Consider the following 15,190-nt stretch of genomic DNA (forward strand, 5'->3'; position numbering starts at 1 on the left):
TGTCGAAGATCTTTTGAAGACTTGCAGGACTTCTATAAAAGTCCTCTAAAAGTTCATCTATCTATTAAGATCTCTTTAGAAAACCAGCAAAATCCTAGCAAGGCTTCCTATCATAAGAGATTCTGTAGAAGGACTTCTTTATGTGGAAATCATGTAGAAGATGTTCTCTCTATGGGAGACGTCTTGAGATGATGCGAGAAGAAATTTCATGTATGAAAGAATTCAGAGGGTATATTTTGCCTAGAAAATTTGACATAAAATTGGTTTGTGCATTTTCTTCCAAGTTCCTATTTCTATTTTTGATTTTGGCCACATTCAGCATCATATGAAGCCTGCAAAACTTAATGCTTCCCATTATTATGATAGACTTTTTTGATGTTCTCATGTTGGTCTTGTAATTAAAAGCATTTTTTTTTTAAATTGTCTTTGTTGTTGTTTCCCTTTAGAGCATAAAATAATAAGAAATCTTTTTATACCTCACCACACATTATGATAACCAAAGCTACCACATTGATCATTATCGTCATCCTCATGATGCCCGAAATTTTCAAACATTTTGCCACACAAAAAAAAAACACAAAATCTCATATTGGTGAAGGGTTTCACCTAATTTTTTTCTTTTTAAATTTTTGTTTCCCATTTTTATTTTCTGTTGGCCGCGTCATCGCCACATGAGCACATGACAAAAAAACACAAAAACAGCCCCGCCTGGGGATACTTCAATGCAAATATGTTTAATAATAAATTGCACATTTTGTTAAACACTATAATCCAACGTTTTGCTACTTATGCTCGCTCCACCGCCTATGCGAGACGATTCGCCACGTTGAGTAGGTAGCCAAACAAACAAAAAAATGAATTTTGAAAAAAACAACAAAAAACACAAGAAAACAAATAGCAAAGCCACGGCAAATAGGCAGGCATCAATATGCCGCTGGCTGCTATATTAGAACAGCTCATAGGCAGGCCATGGGAGGCATAGGGAAATGGATATGCATATGCCATGTGCATCATGTAGCCATGTGTTTCATGTTGTATGGCGAAATGTGCCTCTCGACCGATGGTTGACACACAATTGAAGTATAAAGGAACAGTTTTCGATTTTTTTTCAAAATACAATTATTTTTAGAAGAATGGAAGAAAAAATATTTTTTGAAGTTTTAAAAATGTTTCAATTTTTTTTTCAAGGGGTATATTTCACAGTTCTTTGGGGCTGAGTGCTGAAAAGATTGTCCTTTTATAAAATATCTCTTTTTTTAAAGATCTGTTATATTATTATGTGTGTGGTATAAGAGAAGGTTCTCTGATGTATATCATCTTCACAACACATCTTGTCTTAGCAAAAATGTTTGTATTTGGGAAGTTTGAATAGTTTTGGCTGCAAATTTCGCTTTCTTTGAGCGTTTGGTTTTTCAAAATCTTTTTCAAAATGTGGTGGAGGTACCAGAAGAAATGATTCGATCTCTACCATCTTTAAAAGAGATCTTGTGTTGATGAAAATATTCAGATACACCAAATCTGAATGGATTCGAGTGTCAATTTCGCGTTTTATGAGCCATGTGGATATTCAAAATTGTGACACTTTGTGAGGGACGTACCAGAAGGATTGGGTCGATATATCCCATCTTCACAGCAGATCTTGTGTTAGCAGAAATAATAGGGTGTGTGAAATATAAATAGAACTAGATGCTTATTACGGATTTTATAATCTTTTTTGATATTCAAAATGTTGATTCTTTGTGGGGAAGGTACTAGAAGAAATGATCCGATCTCTACCATCTTTATAACAGATAATGTGTTGATGGAAATATTGAGATGTACCATGTCTGGAATGGAATCGGAAGTCAATTTCGCTTTTTATGAGCTTCATGGATATTCAAAATTTTCATCTTTTGTGGGGGAGGTACCAGAAGGAATGGTCCGATCTCTACCATCTTCACAGCAGATCTTGTGCTAGTAGAAATAATGAAATGTGTAAAATATAAAGAGAATCGGATGCTTATTTGGGATTTTATAATCGTTTTTGGTTATTCAAAACTTTGACCCTTTGTGGGGAACGTACCAAAAGGAATGGTTCGATATTTATATTTATAACAGATCTTGTGTTGATGGGAATATTTAGATGTGTCAAGTCTGAATGGAATCGAATTTTAATTTCGCGTTTTATGAGCTTCATTGGTATTCAAAATTTTGACCCTTTTGCGGGGGAGTTACCAGAAGGGGTGGACCGATATATTCCATCTTCACACTCGACCATGGGTTAATAAAAATATTGCGATGTGTGTAATTTGTAGACAATCGGGCGGTGACATTTTGCAAATTTTGTAAGAGTTATAATTATTCAAAATTTTGACCGTTTGTGGGGGGGTACTTGATGGAGTAGGCCGATATTGTTGTGGTACCTGACGCAAATATTAGGATTTGCAAAATAGGAACGAAATCGGATTGTTTTTTCCCTTTCTGTGCAAAAAATATATTTTTTGAAAATGTCCACCTTTTGTGGGGGAGGTACTAGAAGGATTGGACCGATATTGCCCATCTCCGAACTCTATCTAAGTTTGATGATAATATGAGGATGTACAAAGTTTGGACCAAATCAGATACTCCCTTATCGTGCGCCCAGCCAGCAGACAGACAGGCGGACGGATATCACTAGACCGATTTCAAATGTCCTGAAACGGATTTGTTCTAAATAGACCTAGGATCTAAAAACGCTATTTCGATGAGGCACCTTTTGGTCGTATCACATAATATATATAACCTCTCTAGCCCTATGGTTGAGGGTATAAAAATGTTGACCTTTTGTGGGGCTTGTACCAGAAGGAGTGGGGCTTGTACCAGAAGGAGTGGGCCGATATTTCCCATCTCCAAAGTCGATCTATGTCTGATAATAATATTACGATGAACCAAATTTATACCAAATCGGATACCACTTCGGGTGTTATCTTACGCAGCAGACTTACAGACACACGGAAGGACGGACACCTCAACTGTCCTGAAACGAATTTGGTCCAAAGATACCTAGGGTCTAAAATCGTTATTTCGATGAGGCACGTTTTGGCCATATCAAATGTAATATACCCTCTCTAGCCATATGGCTGAGGGTATAAAAAGGCATAATACTCATTGAAGGGACCATGGACTTCCAAAGTTCTCAATCCGCAGATCTTGGATATTCTTCTCTAGGACTGGCATTGCATTAGAAATCATCGTCTTCATCTTTCAAAATTCCTCTTGTATCTCTGTCGGAAGTTCTCAGGGTTTTTATTATAAAATTTTAGGGTTTGGTACAACAAGATTTTGGACAATTTGACTTATGGTCTTCTATGAGAAAACTTCATGGCTTCCAAAAAAAGTTTATGACAGAAAATTTCAAATGCAGTTCCAGATCTTTGGATAGGCCCCTATATAGCGGCACCTCCCTATATTCGGCAATTTTAAGATTTTAACGGAATTTTTAAAGGATTCTTTTTTTATTTTTATTTTTTAGAGTACACGGGTTCTCTATAGGACGAGGTTAGAGATTTTCTATTAGAAAATTATATGAGATTTAAAAAAACAAGTAACAAAGCTGTAAGTTCGGCCCGAACTTTGAATACCCTCCATCATTTGGAACGAATTTGACAATTTTCAAAAACATAAAATCCCTTAAAATTTCTGTTAAAATCTTAAAAATACCGAATATAGACGTTATTTAAAAATTCTGTTCTTATTAAAAATTCTGTTTAAATCTTAAAAATACCGAATATAGCCGTTATATTAAGGTCTATACGACGACGTGGAACTGCATATGCTACTTTTGTCATAAGCCATTACAATATTCAAATGCGAAACTTTATAAAAAAAACTGTGAATAATATAGCTAAAATCATCAAAATATTGAATATAGGGAGGTACCGTTATATGGGGGCTATACGAAGACGTGGGGACCTGCACAGACAAGTTTATGTCATAGGCTGTAGCATCCATTAAGAACTTTAAATACCTAATTTGAAACAATTCAAGTGAATAATGTCGTTAAAATCATGAAAATACCGAATATCAGGAGGTGCCGTTATATGAGGGCTATACGAAGGCGTGAACATGCACGGACATTTTTCCGTCATAGGCTGTAGTATCCATTACGAACTTTAAATACCAAATTCGAAAGAATTCCGGTGAATAATGTCGTTTAAATCACCAAAATACCGAAAATAGGGAAGCACCGTTATATGAGGGCTATACCAAAATGTGGACCCATTTTCAATACCAAAAGTCCTGCGGACATAATATACATTTACGTAAAATTTTATCAGCCTACTTCATTTCGTTCGGAAGCTAGAGTGATTTCCACCGACGGACGGACATCGCTAAATCGACATAGAATTGTATGCTGATCAAGAATACATATAGTTTGTAGAATCTAAAATGTATATTTCGAAGTGTTGCAAACGGAAACTTAATATGGTAGAGGGTATAATAAATATAATCCATTAACAGACACCAGAATCCAAAATCATTAGATTGCAGAGGCTATATTCATTTTTTACCATAAGAATACGCCTCGGTCCTCTAAAAGAAATCATCAGGGTTTTTTTACCATAAGAATACGCCTCGGTCCTCTAAAAGAAGTCATCAGGGTTTTTTACCATAAGAATACGCCTCGGTCCTCTAAAAGAAGTCCTCAGGGTTTCCATTAGACGATTTCAAGGTGTTTGATTAAAAGGCTTCGAGGCTTACCAAAACATGTTTCTTTTATGGGTAGTCCAAAAACCTCCTTCAGTCTCTTTGGGCTCCTATAAAAGTCTCTTTTGAACTTCTATACAAGGTCCCTACATTCTTCTACTCGAAGGGCTTCTAAACTAGTTATTTATCTACACGCCTCTATACGCCTCGGTCCTCTAAAAGAAATCATCAGGGTTTTTTTACCATAAGAATACGCCTCGGTCCTCTAAAAGAAGTCATCAGGGTTTTTTTTACCATAAGAATACGCCTCGGTCCTCTAAAAGAAGTCCTCAGGGTTTCCATTAGACGATTTCAAGGTGTTTGATTAAAAGGCTTCGAGGCCTACCAAAACATGTTTCTTTTATGGGTAGTCCAAAAACCTCCTTCAGGCTCTTTGGGCTTCTATAAAAGTCTCTTTTGAACTTCTATACAAGGTCCCTACATTCTTCTACTCGAAGGGCTTCTAAACTAGGTATTTATGGCATTCTATAAAAGGGGCCTCAGAATCGCTAATCAATTGATCTCCCAGACTATTTTGGGTATTTTTACCAAATCGCGTCTTCCTTGTTCTTTAATGGACTTTCAAAATTCTCAGAATAACAACAAGACAAATATAAATTCTGGCAAAATCGTCATCCATCATAATCAATTAAATATTGCAGGCATGCATACAAACTGTCCGTGCAAACCTGTTGCACCATACTCCTCCTCCTCCTCCGGCAGTCTTTGTTAAAATTGTCTAAACAGAGCACCGCCCAATTATTTTGACCCTGACAATTTTGTTCCAATTTTCAAATATTCAAGTATTTCGAAATTTTAGTTAATTTCAGGGGTATAAATACTATTATTGTTATTTTTGCTTCTGCAATTGACAGCAAACAGCAATAAATTGTTCATATTGTAAACATTAGAATAAACACACAAAACTATGTACATATATATATATATATATATATATATATATATATATATATATATATATATATATATATATATATATATATATATATATGTATATATATATATATATATATATATATGCATATGGATGTGAAATTGAAATGTGCCGAGAGAAGAGGTACAAAGTACCCAAGTATCATAGCCAAAAAAAAAATGACACACACGCAAATATTTATTGTTTATTTCAAGAGGGACATTTTTTGACGACAATGCGATAGTAGCTGGCAACAACAAAATAACAATCTAGGAAATATATAAAACAGCTATAAGAAAAAAAATAACACACCCGGAATAATATTTAAAAAGAATATATATTAAGTACTCTTGAAAGGGGTTTTGTTTGTGTATGTGTGTGCGTGTTATGCCTCATGCTGGCATATGTTTTGGCTCATATTCTCAACAATGTCCACACAATTTAAGCAGCACGTTTTCTCTCTGTTATCTAATTTTATTTATTGTTTCAACGTGATTAGCTCTTTTGTTGTTTAGCTCTTTAGCCAAACACCTTTGCTTCATTGCATTTGTACTTTGGACGTATGAGTAACGTGGCGATCGTAATCCACGTTACTCATACGCAAGCATCTATTAATTGAGGGGTCAATGTTTTCAGTTTATTTGCGTTAATAAATTGAGATTTAAGAAGATTTGCTCATTGATTAAACGAATGTTGAATGTGGCCAATCGGGAACTATTTTGATTATAATGTACAAGAAAATCTACCTCTAGGTGTGCGGAGTGAAATGACAACTTTTGGGAGAAGAATCATTGCAAAGGACAGCATATTTGAATATTAAAAAAAATACAGAAGGGCAGATTCGCTTTAATACAATATTTAAAGACTTGAAAATCTGGACAATTTTACTTTTTGGGTACAAAATAGATGAAAGGTGCTAAATGCAAAGGAATACAGCTAGGATTGTGAAATTTGTCATTAGAGTCACTTCTAGTATGGAGTTGAGCACCAAAAGGGTACTTAAAAGTATTGAGAACTAATTGTATAAAAAATGTATTCTGGAGCGAAAATCCGAGCGAAGGGATAGACAACTTTATTTTGATTATCTCTGGAGAGGAGAATCTCTTCTGGCCTTCTGTGAATAGAAGATCTTTTTCAAGTCCAACACAACATCTGAGGATATTTCATGAATAGAAGTTATTTTTCAAATTTTTCAGAAAAAAATCGAATTGAACAAAGTTATCCTATACAGAGAAGACCTGAAGAAGGCCTTCCATCCATAGAAGACCAAAAACACGTCTTTCTTCCATAGAAGAACTAAAGAAAGTATGTTAACGGGGGAGACCTTATGAAACTCTTCCTTCTAGAGAGGACCTGAAGAAGATATTCTATGCATAGAAGACTTGAGGACGGTCTCTGGGTAGAAGAGAAGATTTTAAAACGGTATCATATCCAGAGAAGACATGAAGAATGCATTTCATCCATAGAAAACCAAAAAAAAACAATGTCTTCGTTCCGTTAAAGACCTGAAGAAGGTCTTCTATCGAAAGGAGGCCTAAAGAAACTCTCGAGAAGATGTAAAAAAGATATAAAATCCTAGAAGAACAGATCGTCTTTGCGGGTTCTCCACAATCCGTTCGCGTGTATATATCATATCTTACCCAGTTTAACCATAGAAACGCCGGTTCTCGGTTTCAAATAGACGACCTGGAGGTCAAAAAGAGCTGGAGTGTAGACAAGCTGAATGGCGATTCCCTAGCTCCCTACGAGCTAAATGGGCGGCTATCGATAAACGAGCTGAGCTCAAACGCCATCTTTATAGACGAGCTGAGCTCAAAGGCCGTCTTTAGACGAGTTGAAGGCTGTCTCTATCGACGAAATGAACGGGTGAATCTCTATAGACGAGCTGAACGGGCGAGTCTCTATAGACGACCTCAAAGGCCGTCTCTATAGACGAGCTCAAAGGCCGACTCTATAGGCGAGCTCAAAGGCCGTCTCTATAGACGAGCTCAAAGGCCGTCTCTATAGACGAGCTCAAAGGCCGTCTCTATAGACGAGCTCAAAGGCCGTCTCTATAGACGAGCTCAATGGCCGCCTCTATAAACGACCTCAAAAGCCGTCTCTATAGACGAGCTCAAAGGCCGTCTCTATAGAAGAGCTCAAAGGCCGACTCTATAGGCGAGCTCAAAGGCCGTCTCTATAGACGAGCTCAATGGCCGCCTCTATAAACGACCTCAAAAGCCGTCTCTATAGACGAGCTCAAAGGCCGACTCTATAGGCGAGCTCAAAGGCCGTCTCTATAGACGAGCTGAAGTATTTATAGAATATAAATATGTATTGGTCTTTTGTACATAGAACTTCTTCTTCTGGTCTTCTGTCTATGGAAAACTTTTTTTGGGGTCTTCTAAGGATAATAACCCCTTACTTAGTTGTTCTATAGTTAAAACTTCTTCAGTTCTTCAATGGTTGTACATGACAATGGATTGTACATGTCAATGGATAGAAGAACTTCTTTATGCCGACAAAGGCCTTTCTTCGTGACTTTATAGACCTTCATTAAATTTCCTATGGTTGGAAACCTGGGTATTAGACCTTTATTAGACCACGAGATCTTCTACGGACATATTTCAAACTTTAGTAGAATTTTTTCGGGTCTTCTATGAGTTAAAGATCTTCTTTAGGACTTCCATGGATAGAAGACCATCTATGTTTGAAAATCTTTCTATGGAAGATTTAATGAAGAAAACTTGAAATATGGGTTTCTCGATTATGGTCTTCCATTTATAGAAGATCTCATATGGTCGTATTTTCGTATCATCATAGAAGACCTGAGGAAAGTTTCCATCCGTAGAGACTTGAAGAAGGTCTTCCACAGAAAACCTGAAAACGTTCTCAAAAGAGTCACTTATTTATACAGAACCTGCAAACAAGCAAAAATGATCTGAATAAGACCTAAAAACGTTATTCTATCGGAAGAAGACCCTAAGGTAGTATTCTATACATGGAAGACTTAAAAAAAGTATTTTTTAGCTCTAGAAGGCCTGAAGGTGATATAGTATCCATAGAAGATCTGAAAGTTTTCCATCTAATGATTACCTTAAGGTATCCTATCCATTAAAATACTAAAGACGGTCTCCCAAAAAATAAGGGCTGAAAAGCGATTTCTATCCTTAAAAAATTCAGAAAAAGTATTGCATTCAACAAACAATTGAATACTGTTTTCTATTTCAAAATCACTAAAACCCCTGGAAAAAATCCTTTAATCATGAATGATCTGAAGAAGGTCTGCTATCCCTAGATGAGCAGGTCTTCGTTCTATAGGATATATAAAGATGGTTTTCTGACCATTGCACTATGGGTAAAAAGCATGATTTTTTGGCATAAAGTCATTTCTTTTTTTTTTTGGTTTCAGATTTTGAAATTTAACTGATTTCCTAAATGTAGATACCCATATTAGAAAAAAAAATGTTTAATATCAATACGGGTGGCAACCCTTTTTTGCTGGCGAGCTTTTAAAGTCAGCTGTTTGAAAGTCACTTTGTTTTGGTACAACTGGCGGTAAAGATCAGCTAAGTTCAAGTGCTTCTGATTTGACAAAATTGAAAAAAATAAAATGTGTAATTATGGAAAACGTTAGTGCAGGTATGTAAAATTAAGACGAGGTGCCCTTTTTGTCATAATTGTCTGTTGTTGTAATACTGTGAATTGTTTCGTTTATGTATAGCTTTATATAAAATCTATAAATTGTAGTTGTGTTGTGAATGACAAAGCATTGCAAAAAGGTATAAATGCCAAGTTATTAACAAAAGTGTTTTAATTAATGAGTAACTAGCCTTTTTTGTTCTATTTTGTGCCAACACGTGTTTTGCAGATAAACATGTGTTTGTCCATGCAGCGCTCATTGAAATTTGGAGAAGCAACAATCGCTCAGAAGATGCACTTGTGAAATATGTGTTACAGAATATCAATAATATCAGTTTAAATGAAGACCAAATGCGTTTGATATCAAAACAAGTGAAAGATTTTGTTAATTATATAAAAAAGCATTTGCCAAAGTGCATCCGTAAACTAGAGCGATTTAAAACTAAACATTCAAAATGGCTTAGCAAAAGTATAATTATTGTAATGAATGAGCAGTATGTTTCTCCAAATCATCATAGCCGATCGGCCAGATCGGCTATATAGCAGCTACATGAAATAGTGCCCCAAATCATATGAAAATTCGTAGGTCATCTTGGGGGCATAAAAATGAATACAAATCAAATTTCACTTCAACAGCTTCATAAATAAAAAAAGTTGGGTCAAATAGGCCAGACCGGCTATATAGCAGCTACATAAGAAATAGTGCCCCAAATCATATGAAAATTGGTAGGTCATCTTGGAAGCATAAAAAATGCATACAAACCAAATTTCAATTCAATAGCTTTGAAATTAGAGTTTATGCCAAAATAAACGTAAAAAAACCCATAGTGCATTGAAGGCTTCAAGAAGACACTCAGTTTGTAGAAGACCTGGAAAGGAAGGCTCGAACGACCCTTTCTGGTTTCTTCTTGAATTTTTCCCTTCAATTATTTTTATTTATTTTTATTTTTTTTTTTTTTTAAGCTAAGGACATAGATATTGACCTACTTCTGAACTCTTTAAATCTACATCTTTGTAGGAAATTGGAAAAATAAAATATTGATTGTCGATGTTGATAATTTTAGACATGACTGGAACTTTTTACAATATAGCTCCCCATTTTATTGATATATTTTCTACTCAAAAATTATTTTTTTTTATTTTGAGTTATTTTTCACTTTATTTTCTATGGTTTTATTATTTGCACCTCAATATTGTTATATTATTTTATATTTCTATGAATTTATCCAATATTTGCCACTTGTCTTAAAAGTATACAATTAATATTTGAGTCCCATTACTCTCAGCACTCATAATTTTAGCTATGATATTTTTTTACTTCAGTCTTGTGGGATACATTTTTAAAACTCTGTTACAGCATTACACATCCTTTTAATCATTCTGCATTCCAATTTTAAAAAATATTCCAAAAGCAAATTTACTATTTACCATAATACTGGAGCTGGTCATTTTGAATAGCTTTTATTTTCACTTGGGGGCACAATCAGAAAAAAAATGAGTTTTAGCACTTCTCAAGAAGGTAGGTTGATAGCTCGGAGGTGTTGGTTATTTGCCGTTCCGAATTAGTGACAAAACTAAACTGGCTGACTGGATGTGCTTGATGGAGGTAAGCCATAATTTATTTTGGCCAGTACTACTACTGCTACTGCCGATACAAAAGTAAAACAAAAGATCGCCATACACACACACACGTACAGACACACACCACACCAGGCAAATGGCTTCGACATACTTGCAAACTAATATAGCATATCCATAATTATCGAGGAAAAAACAATATATAACAACAACAAAAACAGTAAAAACAACAACAACGGTCCATAGCTAAAATATCATCTAGTCATTTCTTCCCTGGCAGTCGTCTTCATTTCAAATTGTTCGTTCTAGTAATGCCGCTCACAGTCGGTTTTGTATTAGTTTTCCATTATGACGTAGGACTTTTCCAACCACAATGAATGAGGGGGAGGAGTGAAACCGGCAGAATATTATTTATTTTCTTTTTGGGATGACTGACATGACACATTTAACGAGAGAGCGCTGTGAGAGGGGGGTAGAGGGCTGGGGATCGCCTCAAAGAAAATACCTTAGAAACTAAGAACAATAAACACCACTGTAAGAGCCAAATAATAATTGAAATAAATCTGGCCAGCGCAAAGACAACCAGACGGCCATAATAAATGGCATAATTTGACCACAATGTTGTTTACTTTGGAAATCCACTATAATTATATATTTCTCTATCTCTCTTTAGTTATGCCAGAATTTCGGGGAAATTGTGGATGAGGAAATAATTAAAATAATTTAAAATGTGTAATTGAGATTTTTGATACACCAGGGAAAAAGTTTGTTGAGAGGATTCGGGAACAAAGAAACATCTTTGGGTCTGGAAAATATTTCATTAATTCAAAACCTGAAGGACCTTAGATGACCTGTGTAAGGTCTTCTAAGGCTTGAAAAAGGCGGTTTTTCCAGTAAAGGCCAAAAAATAAGGTCTTTATACCAGATAAGTCCTGAAGAGGGTCTTCTACCCAGAGAAGACTTTAAAAAGATCTTCTATCCAGCGAAGACCTAAGAATGGTCTTTTAACTGCAGAAGACGCAGAGAAGATCTCCTAACCAGTGGAGACCTAAATAAAGTTTTCCTTCCAGTGAGGCCATGAAGAAGATCTTCCATCCAAAGAAGGTCTTCTATCCAGAGAATGTCCAAAGAAAGTGTCCCTTCTAGAGAAAACCTGAAGAAGGTTTTCCATACAGAAAATACCAAAATAAGATCTTCTACCCAGAGAACGTCTAAAGAAGGTCTAGAGAAAACCTGAAGGAGGTCTTCTATTCAGAGAAGATGGTATTTTAACTATAGAAGACACAAAAGAGGTTTCTTATCCAGAGCAAAACTAAAGAAGGTCTTCCTCATAGAAAGGACCTGAGGAAGCTATTCATTCAGAAATGAACAAAAACAGATCTTCTATCCAGAGGAATCCTACTGAAGGTTCTCATCGGAAGGTCTTCCATCCAAAAAAAAGATCAAAAGAAAGACTCCTATCCAGAGGAGACTAAAAGAAGATCTCTCTTCCCTACCTGAGGCGACCTGAAAAAGGTTTTTTATCCAAAAAAGATCTAAATAAGGTATTGTGCACAGAGAAGTTCTGAAGAAAGTCTTCTACCCAGAGAAGATCAAACGAAAGTTTTCTACCCAGAGAAGATCAAGAGGAAGTCTTCTATCCATTGAAGCCCTATAGAAGATCAATTATCTAGATATAGCCTTAAGAAGGTCTTCTATTCAGAGGAGACCTAAGGACGGTCCTTTAACTATAGAAGACCCAAAGAAGGTGTACTATTCAGAGAAGATCTAAAGAAAACCTTCTTCCAGATAAGGAATACAAAAGGTCTTCTATCCAGAGAAAATCTTGAAGCTGTCTTATGTTCAAATAAGACCTGAAGAAGGTCTCCTTTACACAGAAGACTTTAAGAAAAATATATATTTAGAGAATATCTAATGAAGGTATTCTATGCAGAGAACACATAAAAAGATCTTCTATCCAAAGGAAGTTTTCTACCCAGAGAGGACTTAAAGAGAAGGTTTTCTCTCCAGACAGGTCTTCAATCCAAAGAAAAAGTTTCCTATCCACAAACGACCTAAGGAAAGTTTTCTATCTATCGAAGACCTGAAAAAGGTCTTCCAGAACCCCAGAGAAGGTCTTCGGGCCATAAAAGGTCCAAAGAAGTTATTTTATCCAGAAAAGTTTTTGAAAAAAATTATTTATAAGCGAACAGAAGGAGTCTTTAAATACGAGCTGAATGCCGTCTCTAAAGACGTGCTGAAGGAGGGGGTCTCAATAGACGAGCGGAAGGAGAGTATATCAATAGACGAACGGAAGGACGGTGTACGGTGAGCTGACGGAAGGAGGGAGTCTCAATAGACGAGATGAAGGAAGGAGGGAATCTTAATTGACGAGCTGAAGGAAGGAAGGAGTCTCAATAGACAAGCTGAAGGGGCGAGTCGCTATAGACGAGCGGACGGAGCTGAAGTCAGGTCGCCTCTTATAGACGAACTGAAGTCTGGTTGCCTCTTATAGACGAGCTGAAGTCAGGTCGTCTCTTATAGACGAGCTGAAGTCAGGTCGTCTCTTATAGACGAGCTGAAGTCTGGTCGTCTCTTATAGACGATCTGAAGTCAGGTCGTCTCTTATAGACGAGCTGAAGTCAGGTCGTCTCTTATAGACGAGCTGAAGTCAGGTCATCTCTCTAGACGAACTGATGTCAGATCTGATGTCTCTTATAGACGAACTGAAGTCAGGTCGTCTCTTATAGACGAGCTGTTGTAGGTCGTCTCTCTATAGACGAGCTGTTGTAGGTCGTCTCTCTATAGACGAGCTGTTGTAGGTCGTCTCTCTATAGACGAGCTGAAGTCAGGTCGTCTCTCTATAGACGAGCTGAAGTCAGGTCGTCTCTCTATAGACGAGCTGAAGTCAGGTCATCTCTCTATAGACGAGCTGAAGTCAGGTCGTCTCTCTATAGACGAGCTGAAGTCAGGTCGTCTCTCTATAGACGAGCTGAAGTCAGGTCGTCTCTCTATAGACGAGCTGAAGTCAGGTCGTCTCTCTATAGACGAGCTGAAGTCAGGTCGTCTCTCTATAGACGAGCTGAAGTCAGGTCGTCTCTCTATAGACGAGCTGAAGTCAGGTCGTCTCTCTATAGACGAGCTGAAGTCAGGTCGTCTCTCTATAGACGAGCTGAAGTCAGGTCGTCTCTCTATAGACGAGCTGAAGTCAGGTCGTCTCTCTATAGACGAGCTGAAGTCAGGTCGTCTCTCTATAGACGAGCTGAAGTCAGGTCGTCTCTCTATAGACGAGCTGAAGTCAGGTCGTCTCTCCATAGACGAGCTGAAGTCAGGTCGTCTTCCATAGACGAGCTGAAGTCAGGTCGTCTTCCATAGACGAGCTGAAGTCAGGTCGTCTTCCATAGACGAGCTGAAGTCAGGTCGTCTTCCATAGACGAGCTGAAGTCAGGTCGTCTTCCATAGACGAGCTGAAGTCAGGTCGTCTTCTATAGACGAGCTGAAGTCAGGTCGTCTTCATAGACGAGCTGAAGTCAGGTCGTCTTCTATAGACGAGCTGAAGTCAGGTCGTCTTCTATAGACGAGCTGAAGTCAGGTCGTCTTCTATAGACGAGCTGAAGTCAGGTCGTCTTCTATAGACGAGCTGAAGTCAGGTCGTCTTCTATAGACGAGCTGAAGTCAGGTCGTCTTCCATAGACGAGCTGAAGTCAGGTCGTCTTCCATAGACGAGCTGAAGTCAGGTCGTCTTCCATAGACGAGCTGAAGTCAGGTCGTCTTCCATAGACGAGCTGAAGTCAGGTCGTCTTCCATAGACGAGCTGAAGTCAGGTCGTCTTCTATAGACGAGCTGAAGTCAGGTCGTCTTCCATAGACGAGCTGAAGTCAGGTCGTCTTCTATAGACGAGCTGAAGTCAGGTCGTCTTCTATAGACGAGCTGATGTCAGGTCGTCTTCCATAGACGAGGTGAAGTCAGGTCGTCTCTATAGACGAGCTGTAGGACGTCGTAAATTGTTTATTTGTATCGTCCTCTATTTCTCCCAGTGTAATTTGAAATTCCTTCACTTGTTGCTCTTTACCAAAAGTAAACACACATTGATTGGAAATTCCACTGTCAACACGATTCTCAAAAATTCAATTTTTTTCTCAAATTTTTCGACTTATAAATAAACATTTGCAAGTAAAAGTTATTTATTTTGGTCAACGATAATAATTTTCCGGGCATTATTACTTATTTCCAAATATTGAATGTTTTCTAAATTTTATGGCAACAATTTTTTGGGTAGAAATTTCAACGTAAATTGAGTGATGACAGAGTCGAGACAGATAATATAAAAACAAGTGTGTATTAGGGTGGGAAGGAGAATCTCTTAAATGAATC

At 37.1% G+C, this 15,190-nt stretch overlaps 1 protein-coding gene across 2 annotated transcripts in view; it reads right to left on the bottom strand.

Annotated features, from left to right (window-relative positions):
- LOC101892653 (troponin C) overlaps positions 1–15,190 on the bottom strand; it is a 519,923-nt gene that overhangs the window by 15,378 nt on the left and 489,355 nt on the right. The window contains exon 1 of one of the 2 annotated variants that reach the window (XM_005177582.4): positions 10,688–10,814. The exons of the other annotated variant lie outside the window; for it this stretch is intronic. Within the exon in view, the coding sequence (XP_005177639.1) occupies positions 10,688–10,708 (21 nt within the window). The 5' untranslated portion in view covers positions 10,709–10,814. Of the gene's footprint in view, positions 1–10,687; positions 10,815–15,190 lie in introns of those variants that run through there. 2 annotated transcript variants of the gene reach the window in all.

Source organism: Musca domestica, unplaced genomic scaffold (assembly GCF_030504385.1).
Source record: "Musca domestica strain aabys unplaced genomic scaffold, Musca_domestica.polishedcontigs.V.1.1 8, whole genome shotgun sequence".
In the NCBI taxonomy this organism is placed as follows: domain Eukaryota; kingdom Metazoa; phylum Arthropoda; class Insecta; order Diptera; family Muscidae; genus Musca; species Musca domestica.